Below are 17,511 nucleotides of genomic sequence, written 5' to 3'. Positions count from 1 at the left end.
GATGGGGCACCTTTGTCTTAGGCGTCTGATCTGCTGTGAAGCCAGAGCTATTCCCTTCTACTTTGGGCTGGCTGGAGTCTGCACCCCTGGACCCATGCCCCTCCGTGCACCAACAGGCAAAGCAGCACTTACTCAGATCCAGCAGCCATATCTGAATAAGATGTATCTGGTGTGGTGACTCCCAGAGGGATTGCAATGCTCATGACGTCCGTCAGGGATCACGGAGTCCAAAGGGTAGCGACTAGCAGCTCCAAGGGCGGGGAGCAGCCGCAGAGCCTCGGCCAACACGTCACGGACATGGGGAAACCTGCCAAGGGGAAAAGAAGCAGTGCTTTGCGTTTCTATTCACCATTGCCTCAGACATAGGGTTTATTCTACACATCGGTCTAAACTCGAAAGGCTGCGGGCTAAGTAAGGGAATGGCTTCAGACGATATAGGTCGCCTCTGATCTCCGCATCACTTTTGCATTGCCTCTTCTCAAACATGGCCACCTTTTTCGCATGCAGAGGCTTCCTTGTGCCACAGCGAGACTGCTGAGCACAGGCGAGAGGCCTGCAGGCCTGTCTTGCAAGAGACAGTCACGTGGGCAGGACTGCCAGTAGGGGAGGCAGAGCACGGAACTGCCGGGAGTGGAGGGGAGCCAGACAATCTCGGAGCAGCAAAAGAGGAAGAAAATAAGCAAGGGGAGGAGGGGAGGAGGAGGAGGAGGATTATTGGTTTCTGCAGCAATTATTGGTGTTCTCAGGACAATTGTGTGGATCAAGAATGGAACCCGTCTTCCAAACCCCACTTGGGACCAGAGGTACGTTTGAAAAGGGCGACGAAAGGGGGAACAAGACTGCGGCAAGAAGGTTGCAAGAAGGCAAGAAGAACAGAATCACAAGAGACCAAAGTTACACTTCCACTGGCGTTTGGCACTCTGGTATCAATCTACCGCATGATCATGGCTTCAGGACAGCTCCGAACGCGGTTATGTGCATTTAAATTGCCTTTCTCGGAAAAACACAAAGCAGCAATTTACACACGCTTTTCGGTTAAACGTGTTTTAGAGATCTGACACCGCGTATGCTCTGGCATCGGCCACCAACTACAAGAAGTCCAAAGAAGCTGCCCTGACACAGATGCCAAGTGAAATGGAGAGAGAGAGAGAGAGCATGGCCACAAAGGGAGTGTGGGTGGCAAGTCTTGTCTTCAACTTGTTCTGTCCTGCCTCTACAAAGCTCAGAGGCCTTTGGAAAGGGATCTATTCCATTCCTTCCCTAATGAGATTTGTCTATCTTGTCGGTGCCTTGCAGATGCAGCTAGGGCTGGGCAGAGACTCTGCCCTTTGGGAGTAGCTTCGCCGCTGCAGACCTCTGTACACAAACCTTTGAATGCCCAGCGGAGCCACGCCTGCTTCCAAGATGGGGGGGGGGCGGGAGTGCTAAGAGCTCGTAGGTTAAGGCAGGTGGGGATAGCTCACAACCAAGCGTGGCTGGCCTTAAGAAGGCCCAATTACCACCCCGACCTCACTGAAAGCGGCTGGGCCAATTCAACCATTCTTCCCCCCCCCCCCGCTCTAACACTGGGTAGTCTTTCTGTTCCTGCCACACAGAACAGCTGCAATCGTTTTAGGAGCCTGCCGAGAACTTCTTCCATCAGCTACCCGGATGCGGGGGATGGGGTGGAGGCTTTCCGTGTCGTTGGTTGGGAAAGAAAGAAGGAACCACCAGATGTCTTGTTCTTGTTCTTTTTTTTTTTTCATTCTGCCCAAGTCCCTTTGAATTTTCTTCCCAGTGTTTGGGGCCAGTCATGCCACCGATACAGCTTGGGGTGAGGAAACAAGCCTTTCTGTTCTCTGCGTCGGCTCGCAGAGGCGACGAGAAATGCTGACACGCCTGGAACTCCAACTCCCATCTCACTGCAAGTGAGCCACGTCACACGTCACTTCTGTGATAGGCCGGCCTCGAAAAGGCTATTGCCTGTTTGCTTCCAAAAGTGGGCGGGGAGATGGGAATCACATCGTTCTATTGGGAGGAGCTGGGAATTCTCTCTTTGGCGTGTTTCCTGCGCAGACAAGGGAGCTGTCTGCAGCCATAAAAGGAACACCCATGCTCAGGGCCTGTGCTGCGTGCACTGCACAACACTAATGCTCAGGAAAGATGCAACTGGCACACTAGTGCTGGGGTGTGGGAATATCCGCTTGGTGAGAGAATGGGGGGGTTGCAGATCTGTCTCTGAAGGCCCACGTTCTGTACAGAAATGCTCAAGACTGTTCAGCTGCGAATGTGGGCCACACTAGCACTCAGGAATAATTTTACTTCGTTTATTCACATGCAAAAAACAAGTTAATCCCAGGGATCACCTTTCAGGTTTGCCAATACAAATGTGGATCCATACATGTACTTGGCAGAGGTTTAGAAATTGTGGCCATAGCACAGAATGGCAAATGCCATTTTTTGAAAGTTAGTTCTCCTTCTCAGCAACCCTCTGAGGTAGGTGAGGCTGTGTGTGATGGGTGCAAGGTCACTGAGCAAGATTCCTGGCCAGAGTGGGGATCTCTTTCTTTCTTTCTTTCTTTCTTTCTTTCTTTCTTTCTTTCTTTCTTTCTTTCTTTCTTTCTTTCTTTCTTTCTTTCTTTCTTTCTTTCTTTCTTTCTTTCTTTCTTTCTTTCTTTCTTTCTTTCTTTCTTTCTTTCTTTCTTTCTTTCTTATCCCGCCACGAGTCTACGGACTCATGGCGGGTTACACATCCAATTAAAACCTCCATAAAATCAATCACAAATCCCTTAAACCATTAAAAACCCATCTTGCTGTAATGGTTAAGAGTATGGACTTCTAATCTGGGGAGCCAGGTTTGATTCCATGCTCCTCCCCCACATGCAACCAGTTGGGTGACCTTGGACTTGCCACAGCACTGATAAAACTGTTCTGACTGAGCAGTGATATCAGGGCTCCCTCAGCCTCACCTCCCTCACAGGGTGTCTGTTGTGGGGAGAGGAAAGGGAAGGCGATTGTAAGTCGCTTTGAGACTCCTTCGGGTAGAGAAAAGCAGCATATAAGAACCAATTCTTCTTCTAAAACGGCGATATAATCCTCCCTGCTCTACAGTCAATCATCACAGGTATAGGATTTGCAGAATGGCATAGTGTTGGCTGGAGGAGGGGCCCCAGCTGTCCCTGAACCTGACTCTCCCAGATCCTAATCTGACAGTTTTAACCAATACAACCTAGCAGCTCTCTTTTTTCCGCCAATACCAGGTATTGACAATGTGCTCGACAATATTACTCAAAGTAAAGTGGCTCCTGAACAAGCACTTCACAAATTCAGTGTGACAAAGGCAAGGCAGAACAGGTAGGGCATGGTTTTAAAAGACAGTAGAGACCCCAAACTGGTGAGGTGGTTTTCTTGGCTTATGAGAACAGAACTCCAACATGTAGGAAGAGCTTACAACCAATAGTAGCCAGGATTCATGAACTTATACTCAGCAGGAAAATCATGCTATGCCACACTGTGGGCAGGGGTAAGAGGCAGACAGCTACCACACAGTCTCAGCTGCAGCACCTTCTGAGCACCAGTAGCACTTATGCTATAATTTATTCATCCTGTATGTGACAATTTTTTGAAGGCCTTGCAGTGGTCTCGATGTCAGATGGGCGAGGACAGCTACCGACAGAGCAAATGAGCAGAAGCGCCAAAAAATCCAGGGAAGAGAAGTGCATTTTGAAAGATTTCAGGAAGACTGAACTGATCTGATGGATAGATCTGGGGAGGCTATTCTCGGCCACGATGGCAGCATCAATTCATCCCTAGAAATGCTGTAAGAAAATGGCCCCAGCTGACTCAGAAGGATAAACATGTCATCTGTAAAGGAGGGCCACGGCTATCAAATTTGAGGCTGCCTCTGTGCCCGAGACACACGAGAGTAACAGCATAGTACAAGCTTTGTTTCAACCATCTCCCCTTTAGTCTGCACTCTCATCTGACTGATGTTGCTGAGTCTTTCAGGCCAAAATGAAGAGCTGGCTGAAATGTTTTGTCTGTAAAAACAATGAGACAATGAAGCTGTGTGCCCCCCGCCCCTCGGAACAGTCCGGGTTTGAGCCAAAAAGACTGCTCTGTGGGGGTTTAATCCTTTTCTGCGAAGCCTCATGAGTTTTGTGTCTGAATTCTCAGAAAGAAGGGGGCAGGGCTTCCCACCGACTTTTGAGTCCTAGACGGGGCCACAGAGGGATTCACAGCCATTAGAATTCCCTTTAGCTTGCATAATGCATCAAACACAAAGCACTAAACACTCTTAGAAATTTCTAACACCCAGCAACAACAATAACCCCTGGTCATTTCTGAAAAGAAAGGTGGAGGGTGACTTGGCATCACAGTTTTCTTCTGATCGGCCTTAGAGAGAGATGGACTGTTTTCTCCTAAGCAAAAAATGACTGGGGGGAGGGGGCAGACCTCTAAAATCTACATGCTTCTCTTACCCCAATACATGCAGTGACATCACTTCCTCATCAAACATGACACAGGATAGAGTCACTGCAAGGGTCATCCAACTGTGAAGGAAAATTAGCCCATCGTGATATTCAGGTGCAGAGAAGGCATAAGAAGTCTATATGGACCATCCGCAAAACACACATTTCAACACAAGGCTGTTGCAGTCATCACCTTATGATGGAGAGAATGGAGCTGAGTTAATCCATCCATTTTTTTTCCTGTTTGGGAAACCCACACTGATAATTGTGTTACATGGTCACAGAAGGCAGCAGAAACCAGCTGAAGATATACTTACCCTTGTGGTTGGCAACATTTTTATATGGCGATGCTGCACAGATAACATGGCGTTAAGCCACAAATCTAGAGCTCTAACATCACTACAATCGGTGGCTCCCATACAGCAAATGTGTTTCCAGCCAATCATCTCCCAATTGTTCGCTAACCATATGATGGCAACACGTGAAGTTATAAATTATGAAATTATTTGGAAATAAATACAAGCCTAAGAATTAGTCAAATTTCTGCCCTCATTGCCAAGTAAGTCAGTTGTCTTGTGCCTCTTTAAGATGAAGCTACGGTGAAAACAGTATCAACTTAAAACCTGAGATAGCACAACAGTCACTAACAAAGCTGATGAATGCAGAACCAGACTTGAAACATGAAATAAATTCATTGCAACACTAGCAGCCCTTACTGCCCTTGGAAGGAAAGAAATGTATGAAAGATACTTAGGAGGTCAGGGTCTGTACTCAGCTTAATGCAATGGATAGTAATCTGCCAGTCACCTTTGGAACTCGCAATCATATTTTACAAATAATCCAGGAGGGATAGTAATCAGAGCTCGTCTATCTGGTTGTGTGTGAAAAATGAATACAATTATGTATTAACAGCATAAAACAGGGTGGTGACAGAATGTGAATGTCACATGCCCTGAAGAATTTCTGTGAGGCCTGAAAGGGCTGTTCCAGACCTCTGTATATCAGATTTTAAAACAAGTTTCTATCCCTTATCCAGCTATGAAGATAGAAAGAGGAACAAGCTCAAATTGGCTGCATTTTTCAAACCTACGTGATTTAAAAGTCCATCCATTCAAGCGGGATTGCATCAGTTTCTTCACATCTGGGTAATAACATTATGCAATGCCATATTGTTCAAATGGATATTGGGACAAATCTTTTCCTGAGAGCAGCACTTTCTGATTTCGTGGGGGACACCCGCTGATTACACACACAAGAGCTCTGAACGCCAAAGCCTCCTTCTCTGTTTCATTCCCCTGTTCCATCATCACCATTCTAGGATTTCCTGCCTACGCTCCATGCAAGGATTTCCCCCCAGTTCCCCTGTCTCTTTCCTTTAGCTCTCTGTGTTTTCCTACCTCTCCTCTCTTCCACCTACACCTCAAATTCCACCTTCTCACAGAGTACTTCCCTTCAACTATCCTTCCATCAACATTTCCCTGTTTTAGGCGCCCTCTTTCCCTATTATCCCAACAATTCTTACCGTATACCAAGAGATTCTATTTTGCTCCCACATTCACAATGGCTATACTGTTTCTCGGACTACTGGTGAGGCACTGAATATTTGCGAACACTTCAGGATATCTTGGGAACTTAGCCAAAGTCAGTGGAGTGAGGTCTGTAGCTGTAGCTTTTAGCCAGTTATAACACTATCCTCCACCAAAAAGTTAATTCTCTGCAACCCATCTTTATACCTTCATCATCCTGCCAAAAAAATACACTGCAGGGTGAATACGCTAGCTGAGACTCACTCTTCCGTCGCTCCTGGTCAATATAGCTAGAGCCACAACAGGAGCTTGACTCCAGGATCTACAAGTTTAGGCCCAAAAGAATGTTACTGATACGGCTTCAAAGAAAAACTCAGCTCAGTAAAACCCTGAAATGGGAATACGGAGGCGATGCTATCAATAAGTATTTACGTTACTGCAAGCACAGGAACTTCAGCACGGCAGAAGCCTGCTTCATATCAGGGTGGGCTAAAGGCAGTCTACATGTACATTTTTCAAAACATCCAGACAGCAATTTATAGCTACAGGCCAATTTCGGAGGGAGAAAAATATCAACCAGGAGAAGAAATAGAAATACATTCCTATTTAATCATGGTGATTGATTAGCCTGGACTTGAACGAAGTCAGGTTTTGACAAATTTTCTTTAGCTCTAGGAACCTGTCCAAAAGTTTAGGAGCCATACTCATTTTTCTGCCTTCAGGGTTATGCGTTTTGATGATGGCCGTGTTTGCTAGTAATTGTTACCACAAAACCTGACCCAAGACTCTTCACCATTTTTTGGAATAAAGGCGGAACAAAAGTGTTGTAGAATATAAATAAATATGATGTAGCCTGGATTGCCAGAACAACAAAAAAGCCTAATGCTAACCTAACTGCTCCCCAATTTCTGATCATTTCATTACTGATTCTTAAAAGCTCCATTTAGTTGAACACTAAGGCCAATACTGAAAGCCACTCTTTAAGAAATGAATTCCTCTTCTAGCCCTGATTGGCGTAAAGCAGGGGTAGTCAACCTGTGGTCCTCCAGATGTCTGTGGACTACAATTCCCATGAGCCTCTGCCAGCGTTTGCCCCTGCCAGGTTGACTACCCTTGGTGTAAAGCTTGCAAATAAACAAGCAATATCATAAACTTTGCATGGCCTCCTTGCCTTGTGCCTCTGACTCTGGGCTTTTCAAAGTACACAGAATGAGAGCAACAGATGTTTAGCAGATCTTCCCCAGCTGGTTCAGGATCCCAAATTCCATCACCTTACCACTTCTGGAACAGATCTATGGCTAAACTCACTCACCTATCAACTTAATCTCCTCCCCCCCCCCCTTTCCTAGACACCACAGAAATGGGTTAAGGCTCTATTATACATGAAGGACGGATGAAGACTTTATATGCTAAAAGTTGAATTAGAATTCACATTTGGGGCAGAATGAACAATTGGCTCAGACAACCCTTCCGTGGTCTTGGAGGCCTACAGTTTCAATGATCTAAAAGGTCTTAACAATCCCAGGCTCCCCAGGGCAGTGCCCTACCAGGTCTGCTATCAAGTAAGAAATCAATACAATGGTGAGGCTGGGCCCTGCCTACCCTACTCTCATGCTACAGGGTATTTTCTAGGCAGACGAATACACACACACTGCATATAAACTAGGCAAATGTATTGTGAAGGCCTTCTTAGGATCCACCGCTTGTAGAGAAAGTAATCAAAGGACTTGAATGCTCCTCAATACCCTCTTCCCCTGTCAAGCTTCCCAGGACCCTACAAGCCAACTGGGTATAGTACTACAGGATACAAAGTTGGGTCCAAGGCTTCAGTACATAAACTGAAATCCTGTCTCCCAAGACATTGAAGTTAATAATAAAAATAGAAAATAGTAAAAAAAAAAAAAAACCCCACACACAAATCAGACCATTTCCCATTTCGCTCCAAAACGTCAAGGTCAGAGTACCCTCATGCTGCATTTCCCTCCTGAGAGAAGTTAGGCTGAGGCACAGAACGAGTTACCCAGTCAGGCAATGGAAATAAATGCCATGGCTGAACAGGAATTTGAACCTGCATCTCCTACAGTCCAAATTAATCCATTCTAAGGACGACATTCGTTGGCCACACTGTGACAGCAATCATGAAAGGGGGTGGTGGAGGATGCATTATTAGCCACAAACACAGGCCTTATTAACTTTCTCAAAAGCATCCATTGCTTACTGTTTTCAGAGTTCTGCAGAATCCGGAGGAAAAGGAAACGCAGCAGCAAGGCACAATCTTAAAAGCAGGCACTCTTTGTAAAACTTGCTTTGAAAACATACTGACTAGTCTGGCTGGAGGAACAGAGGCCATACTGAACCCGAGAAAGAGGCAAACAGTATTAACTATCTGAACTAGCTTGGGGCCGGAGGCCCAGAGAGAAAAGATGTGTGCAGATGACACTGAAATAGAATTAACAAGAAACAAAAGTCAGAAGAATCTTCGGGTATAATATTAGACACACACCACGGACCAGAATCAAACAGGAAAAAGGCAGCCAACACTTCTGGATTCATTTTTCCCAGACCACAGTCAGTGGGAGGGAAAACAGCTACAGGAGGCCAGCATAAGGCGCGCTAGATCTTAGCTTGATATCATCTACAGCAACACCACCACTGGGGTGGTTTTGAAACAGCACAGAGCAGAAGAGGCCCCCTGTACACGATTCAAAATGCAAACACAGGGAACAGCGCATCTGAAAGACCCTCAGAGAGGAGGGCAGAGTGAGGACTAGTGCTTATGCCTCCATACCTTGTTACCATTTTGTTACTGCGACTGTAGAGCTGCTTTCCCACTTGGAATGGCCGTCTGAAGAAGGCATGCCAAGCTGAAAAATACCTCTGGGAGCCAAGTAAAATGATGGCACAAGTACAGCCACTTTCAAATTACAAAACAGGTGCCTCCTCATACCTATGTGTCCAGAAATGGAAGTGAGAAGCAGTGTTTATGGCTGTCAATCTAGCTGCAAAACTAAGAATGCTTTGTGCTTGTGACTCCGGAAAGAAGGTACAGAGACAGTACAAAATCAGAGAAACAAGGGATGTTCTTTAGCATAAACATTATTTATGAACCCTGGCTTTACAGACTCATTTTACAATTTACAAGTTAAGAAATCTCCAAATTCACAAGTTTCTCTTGCTTGCCAATGAAGCATTTAGCAAAAAGAACATAACAACTAAAGAAGCAGCAACCTGGAAAGGCTGACCAGTAAGAAAAGCGAAGAGCAAAGCTGAATAGAAGAGTTGGCAGAGGAAGTATATAAATACAGGGGCCGGCAACTTGAGCACGAAAGGCTGGCCCGCAAATAGATTAGCTGCAGTCCTCTGGTTTGTATGCAATTTGCATATTTTAGTTGCATGTTGCCAGTCATACTGCGTTTGTTCTACAGGGTCCCCGGTACTGCAGTCACTCTCCTCGAGAGTGGAAAACCTGAATAAGCTCTTGAAAATTCTTGACATCTGGACCAAATTTATGGTAGCTGGATTTTTTGCTGCTTTGCAGTCTTATTTCTAATATTCTACCAAAGCTATTGCATCATTTTGTAGGCACAAGGCAGAAATCTACATGTAGGGAAACTAAGATTCATGAAATCACAGATGCTTCCCCGCCCCCGACCTCTCTTCACCCACCCACCCATGCAGGGGTCAGGAACTGATACGGAAGAAATTTCATAACGAGTCAGATTAATGGACCATCTAGTCTCCCAGACAACACTGGCTGGCATCAGGGCTCAGCTCTCCAAAACGTCTGGCAGTTTTGCTATTCTGAGCTCTAAACAGAAGTGCCAGCAATAAAACTGAGCTCCCCCCCCACACACACAAATATTCTGGCCCTGAGTGACAGTCCAGCCCAACGATCAAGAAAGTAGTAATAAAAATTAACATTAAAAAAAAAAAGAGTCACTGTTGAAGGTCAGTGAGAACAAGGAAAACTAAACAAACTTACATCTCCTCACACCGGCTAAAGCTGAATAGGGGGGCGACAGACATATGAAGGTGATGTATATGAGTGCCTAGGAGAAAAATCAACAAAGGTCCTTGCTTCTGGAGTATTTTTAATCCTTACAAACAGCCCCCCTCCCCAAATTAAGTCTTATTCCCATTTCATAAATCACAAGGTTGGGAGAACTATGGCAGTTCACTGGATCATAGAAAAACAGCTTTTAAGTGGACTGGAATTCTCAAGTCAACAATAAGGATACATCACACAGAGAGCAGCAAATGTCTGGACCCTAGATCAACTATGATAGTATGCATAAAGTGTGCACGGTAGTGGGCATTTGCCACCAAGGCTGTCCGCAAACAAGAATCCCCCCAGGAGTTGGCTGCTGGGTTCTAAGCACAGAGAGCTCTGCATAGGCAAGCCTGGCCGCATGTTCCTTGGGCATCTAATCCAAGGACGCCCTGTGACAGGCACACGGCCTGCCTGGCCACTCCCAGAAAAGGCAAACAAAACAGCTCCGGAGTGAATTCCAGCAGGGGTTTCAAAGGGAGACATTGCATCAGCCAGGTGTACAGGAAGCAGCTGGGAACCAGGGTCCAAAGGGCAGCTGACCTACTGAGAGGCGCTCAGAGCAAGCGCTCTTCCTGCAGTCCTCTGGGAAGGGGGCGCAGGAAAGAGGAGGAATGCTTCAGAGGCAGAACAGGCCGCATCTGCCTCATGAAGTCTTTGTACTAGTGCTCCGGACCTGGCGGCTCTCCCAGAGATGATGCAATCCCGGGGAACAAGGTCTGCGCCAGAGAGAAGAATTCACAGCCTATGCAGATGGCAAAGCCAGCCAAAGATCTCTGATGAAAACACGCCTCAGCCAATCCAAGCGCAGCACCCTCCCTTCCCCACAGCTACCCCACCCCGCTCTTTGGTAAAGGAAGGAATCCCACATTTCGTGTCATCATCCTGTGACTGAGGGGCAACGGAGGGGGAGGGACGGGAGAGAAAAGAATCTGTCCCACTTAACACTTCCCACTTTGCACTGCCTGAGGAAGGCCGGCGGGAACAGAAAGAAGCACGTGACTTGGGGTGGGACTGTGGGAAATACCCAGCTCCTGCTCCAACACCCTGTGCACAGTCTCTTTAATCATTTCCTTGCCAGAGCAAGCCTGAACTCCCCAAACACGTTCGCAGCGACTCTGCTGCGACTGCCTGCTCTGGCCCCACTCTCGGAAACCATGCAGAGACACAGCACGGGGAACCATGGCAACACGACACAGTACGGCAATTATGGAGCAGTGGCAGCTACTCCATACTTAAGGTTCAGCCTCTGCTTTCATTATGTCTGATTTTAACTCTCCCTCCTCTTAAAAGTTACCAGTAAGCCGTCTTTTGGATTCATGTGTGCTTTGAGGACATATGGCAATTGTTGGGGGGGGGGGAGACGGACAGACTGCAAACTAGGAGGCCTTTGAAACAGTTCCCAAATTCTAGGAAAGGAAGAAGCAACCGACTGGAGTTTAAACAGACAATCTCTTTGTAATCTCACAGGCTTCTGGAAGCTTCCAAGGCAGAATTTTAAACTGGGGAGTGAGGATGGTTCTAGGCACTCCGGCAGGAAAGAGTCCAGAGAAGGGGTAGTCAAACTGCGGCCCTCTAGATGTCCATGGACTACAATTCCCATGAGCTCCTGCCAGCGTTTGCTCATGGGAATTGTAGTCCATGGACATCTGGAGGGCCGCAGTTTGACTACCCCTGGTCCAGAGCATTTTCATGAAAGACAACTACTCTGTAAGGTTCTGACCGATTATTAGATCCAAATATACACAAATGTTCAACCTTATTTGTATCACTGTACCGATATTACCAAAACCTAGAACTGCATCCTGCTCAAAGTACTCCTAAAAATCTAGGCACGAGAAATTGGCATGGGATTCTCCTAAGGTCACCTTTATGAGTCATCAATGCAGTGGCCCAAATGGGTGATGAAAGGGAAGCCACATTAACCGCACAGGTAAATCAGAAATTAAGAGCGCCATGCTACCGAGTCGTGTTGGCAGAAGCATACATTCTGCGCAGCCAGCTTTCCACTCCCCGCCCACGTGACCCCACTGTTCAGAATGATGTGACAGAATTGGTTCTGGGGCAAATTTAAGCTTAAACATACACACACACACACACACACACACACACCTTCAACTTGTTTAGTAGAAACATGAGTGCTGAGTATAGCAGTGATATTTTGAACACTCTTCAATTAGACCCCAGGACTATTCACAAACAAGCTACTGGGCTAGCACGGCTGTGCACAAACAGGTAAATCAAACATTAAACCACCATGGGGAGCGGTGCATGCCACGTGTGGGAACACGGAAGGCTGGGCTCCTTGCACTGCCTTAATGTAAAACAAAACAAGCAGGGACCTGCCTGAAGTTATGCCTCCTAACACAGACCTCCACTGCAACAGAGCTGAGCAGACTATGGTTATTTTCCCAAGGCTGTAAAAGCAATGAAATCCTTTTGGTCATTTTAAGGCACTTAAAAACAACAAAAGGCTTAATGCCAAGTAAAACTTTACCAGCCAAAGCAGAGGCAAACACCGAAAGGAGAAGACGTAAAGGCCTCCTTGAAAACACAGTGCGTTTCAGAAAACTGACCAAAGCCATCAAATGACCTGGTGACTGCAGATGAGATGCCTTCTTGGGTGTGTTCTTGTGGCCCTGCTCAAGGCTCATTTTCAGCCTCCATTACTAGCAGTATACACAGCATGTGTATACATGCTGGCTTTACAGAGCATTAAAGACTGCATTGCTGAGGGCCCACAGCTTGCACAACCTGCTTCAGAGATCTATAAGCTCCGGAAAAGCTAAAACCAGATCCTGAAAACACGCCCAGTGCTGCTGGAATATTTTAATGTATATATTTTATGTAGATACCTACTGAACAGTGACCATGATAGACACCCGTTTCTACCTAATACAAAGAAGTTTGGAACTATTGTTAAAGGTCAGGTTTTTTTTAAAGTTCAATATATATAGAAGGACCTACACATATTTGCATGAGCAAACATGCAGCCCCCTCCCCTTTTTTTAAAAAAGGCAACCTATCTCAGCAATCCAAATACTTTCCTCGGAGGAACACTGATAGGAACTGTGCCCAACAAAAGCAGCTTCCAAAAACATTACCACTAAATATTGTTACATAAAAATAGTGTACATTAGAGGTTTGAAAAACAGCAGTTTACGTAACTATTACCCGATAACCTTTATTTAATTTTTTTAACCAAATCGTATTTCTAAATATGAATATAACAGAATATTTGTTGTGGTAAAGATAAACGAAGAGTCACCAGGAATGGCTGGGCCAGATCTGACACTTGAAATTTGCACTACACAATGTCATCTTAGAGTTCTAACTTCTGGTTTTAAGAGATGTTCAGTAACTCAGTTTATACATAATTACTTCCCCCTACATAGGACTGGAGCCATTTCCCAAAAAGTGCACCCCTTTGGCTGAATTTCTCCTATACTTTGCCTTCTAGAATGAGAGCCACACAAATGGAAAAACAGTACATGGGAAGAGAAATGCATGGACGTGAAAATAAAGTTATATCAGTTTCCCCCACGTATGCTAATATCTGAAGAAGCAGAGAGAGAAGCTAACTTGGCAACAGACCAGACTGAAAACTCCACCACCATAAATATTAACGGGGGGGGGGGGGGGGGGCTGGCCGCGTTACTTTGCAGAGTTCCTGAATTGCAAAATAGCATTTATGACTTTGGGAACAGAGCGGGGGGGGGGGGGCTGTTGAAGGGAGTTTATAACCGTGTCTCAACCAGGGAAGCTGGGCCTATTTGAAACCTCTGGAATTACATTCTTACAGTTACATAAACTGACAGTTTCAAGAAAAGTGCTGTTTCATTTGGCTAGCAGGGACAAATAACGTGCCCAAAGAGATTGCTAGCAGAGCAGATGGACCACATCCAAGTGTGACCGGTCAGGCTCCTGAACCTATGGGACATGGCCACAGGTCAGAAAACAATGGCTCACAACAGAAAGGAGCGCACAAGCAGCAACAGAAAAGTAGGGATCCAAGTTCTCTGGAAAGGACCCACTTTAACAAAAGTTGCAGTCAGACAAGAATGCTTAAGGTAATCACAAGAGATTTTGTAATTTAATTAGCAAAGGACAAAGAAAACTGCAAGGCACTGACCTGGCTCCGAGCAAAAGAAAAGGGGGGGCGGGGTGGGGAGAGACCTCAAGAGAACATATGGGAGCTAAGACAGTGTACCATTTCTTTGTCTCAAGTTACCCTTTGATAAAACGGTGTACCCGCGGACTAGCCTACAGTGCCAATTCAACCTAACAATCTCTTAAAGGAAAATTCTTAACAGGACTACAGCAGCTATTCACCGTAAGAGTGACCAAAGCAGAGAAGTTAAAACCTTATAAATGAACGCACCAGGCGGAATTGACAGTCTATGAACCTTGGCAGAAAGTAAAATTTGGGAACATATGCCTTACTGAACCCACAAGGTCAGGTCTTGAAACTGAATGTAACTGAATTATAGTAATTAACACCCCACCTCAATTATCTTACCTTTGATAGTCTGTCCCAGACCCACAGCCGCATCCTCAATAACACTCCTTCACTATATTAGCATGTGTATTTGACGATTAGCCTCATAGGCTACAGGATTGAGAGTGCCGTACTTGTTCACCATCCTCATCTTTATGTTAACCTAAGTCATTTTTATTATTTAACTATCAAAATAGCCCATTGTATTTTAAAATACAACAGGAACTAGCCTTTTCTTCCCCCACCCCAGGCAGGCCTGCAAAATCCTGGAGAAGCCACAGTGGGCTTTCTTGGGGCGGGGGAGGGGGAAGTGCTGGCCAGGATTCATCTCCTCCCCCCCCCCTCACTGCCCAGCTGAGGGGGTGATCGGCAGCGGTTGTGGCCTTCCCAGCCCTGCGTGGGATGGTGAGGCCAGGGCTCACCTCCCATCCCTCCCGGGCCCTCCTTGCAGCTCATGCTCACTGGCTGCCTTACCTCTCACAGGCAGTTGAGTGGAGCGGGCTGGCAGTGGAGGGGAATATGGCCAGGGGTGGTACAGCCCACCTGATTGGCTGTTCGTTGGACGGGTGGCCAATCAAGTACTCAATGACTCCCAACTCCTCCCACCATCCCTTTCCAACTTTATTATTTATGGTACACGTATTCATCTTACACCCATACCATAAGAGTTGCAGAAGCAGAGCTTTTCAGTAGGCTACATCCATTAGAAGGGCAGATTTCCTTCATGAACAGAACTAGCATTTGATTATTAAAGAGCTTCATATTGCCTGTTCTGAATAATCAAACTGACCATAGGTTTACAACATGACCAAGCACCTCTGAAGTCTTAGCTGACAGCACTTCATCCATGTACTGTTATGCTTTCCAAATTGTGAGTCTGTAGGTACCTCACGATTGAGTGTTGCCAGTTTAGTATTAACAGGATTGTACACCTACTTTTCAAGGAATTCTCTCAGCCATTTTATTAAAAAGTACCCTTTATTCTGAAAAGAAACAACTTTCCCTCTTATTCATTGCTGGCCACAACTAAGCTAAATCAGATTGAGGTATTTGTATTTGCGTCTAAATGTAACAAGGCATGCTTGACTATCTGATAGCTACTCTTAACTATATTTGGTATTAGGAAACTATAGGCATTAAATCAGAAATTTTATTTTCTGCCAATTCCTGCTATACATGTGTGTGTGTGTGTGTGTGGGGGGGGAAACAGTGCGTACCTGTGAGTCCTCCACCAGTTTTTTTTTCCTCATGCATTTATATTCTGCTGCTCCCCATTTCTCTGTGAGGCTTTTGAAAATGGGCAGAATCTATTATTAAGATCTTATGGACTTATTTTTCATGTTTAACAATTATATATAGACAACACTGCTGAGTAATAAGCTGTATTCCATGGCAAGTTTGCCATTATACTGAGTCAAATCCAAATTTTATCATTGAGTTTCCTCTTCCAGCTCACTGTGTTCCTCTTTTCTCCTGGACTTGTGACCCTCATTTTGGTCTCTTACCGAGTTTAAGAATTCCTTAGCTATGGGGCTGGGGACATGAATCTTAGGAACAATGTCGTAAGTGGAACAATGATGCTAGGAAAAGGATAAAGCTACTTCCTAAGCAGATGAGCTAACTCCTACACCTTCAGGTAAGCAGATTTCACCACACAGTTCTTTCCTGTATTCTAAAGGGAGACATTTTCTGCTTCGAGTTAAAATCTTTGTGGGGAGAATAAGAAGGCTGCTTTAAACAAAACAGAGTTCAGATGCCCCAACCCACCTACACAAGAGACTATGTATACCTTCTCATGTCTCTAGATATCCTATTTGTATGCCCTTTGATATTGCCTTGTTAACTCCTTCCTCATCCAACTACAATGGCTCAAAAGAAGTCCCTAACCACATCAAGCCCCCAAATTCATTAAAACAAAACTAACTGGCTGACTGGCTGACTCACAAAACAAGAATTCTTTTCAACACCGAAATGGAGGTTATCAGCATATATGGGTTGCTGCTAGCCAAAGATAGACCCAAGTGATACAAGAAGTATAGTAAAAATGAATTCCTGAAAGCCAAGGGCAATGCATGTTGCTCAGACTTACACCGATTAGTAGCTATACTGAATGCAAGCAATATAACTTCCTCGGTTAAGTCTTCTTATTGGCAAGACATAATACTGGTCAGTAACTGAGGAAAAGAGTTGAACAGAACTGTTTAATGGCTGCCAACAGAAATGGTGACATGTAAAAATATGTATTTGCAAAATTGGGCTCTCCTCCAACAATGTGCTCAGTATTTCTACCACCATTCAATATAATGTCCCCAATGAAATCAGCTTTTTGCACTGAAGTTCTTGCTGCAATAAAGATCTCACAGAACGGTTTTCTAAGCTGCAAGAGATAAAATTCATCAGAAAAGTGAATGCCTGCACAATCTAGCGAGATCTTAACAATTATATAAGATCTCAACTAAAGCTTACACGCAACTTGATTGTGGAGAGCTGTTAAAAGTCAAATGGTTGATTTCATTTGTAATATATGGACTTGAGAACAGTGAAGCCTACATGTCCCAGCATGCAATATGATTTAAGGTGGAGTGCCGCATGTTGGGGTTCGCAGTGCATGCTAGCCAGAAATGCTTACAGAAAACAAGCCTCCACGTAGCTCACAGATTTGCCTGACAAGTTTCCAGTGCAAGCTTGCCTGGACTATGCCATAAATTGATCCAACTAGATACACATTATCTTTTTAAAGAGTCTTGCCATATAACAACTGGGGTAGAACTTCAAGTTCTTCCAATTTTTATAAAGGCTTCCCCATGCAATGATATACAAGTCTGATTGACAGAAAGTCAGTAGGCGACTGAAAAGAACACACCACAACATTTATTTGCCTTTCATAACAAATTTAATTAGAATAAACAGCTTTGAGCATATTTTATTTGCACTTGAACAAGTTTAATACTTTCGTTGCATACAGTGAAACAAAGTTTGAGCACATCC

The 17,511-nt window shown here is 45.1% G+C and overlaps 1 protein-coding gene across 4 annotated transcripts in view; it reads right to left on the bottom strand.

Annotated features, from left to right (window-relative positions):
- The window catches only part of SETD5 (SET domain containing 5), a 64,012-nt gene that overhangs the window by 38,221 nt on the left and 8,280 nt on the right, over positions 1 to 17,511 (bottom strand). For all 4 annotated transcript variants that reach the window (XM_077324835.1, XM_077324837.1, XM_077324838.1 and 1 more), the window contains exon 2: positions 133 to 307. In XM_077324835.1, coding sequence (XP_077180950.1) covers positions 133 to 203 — 71 coding nt within the window. In that variant the 5' untranslated portion in view covers positions 204 to 307. The remainder of the gene's footprint in view (positions 1 to 132; positions 308 to 17,511) is intronic.

This window comes from Paroedura picta, chromosome 3, assembly GCF_049243985.1.
Source record: "Paroedura picta isolate Pp20150507F chromosome 3, Ppicta_v3.0, whole genome shotgun sequence".
Taxonomy (NCBI): domain Eukaryota; kingdom Metazoa; phylum Chordata; class Lepidosauria; order Squamata; family Gekkonidae; genus Paroedura; species Paroedura picta.
Note: the sequence above shows the minus strand (reverse complement) of the source record. Positions and strands in the feature narration are given on the sequence as shown.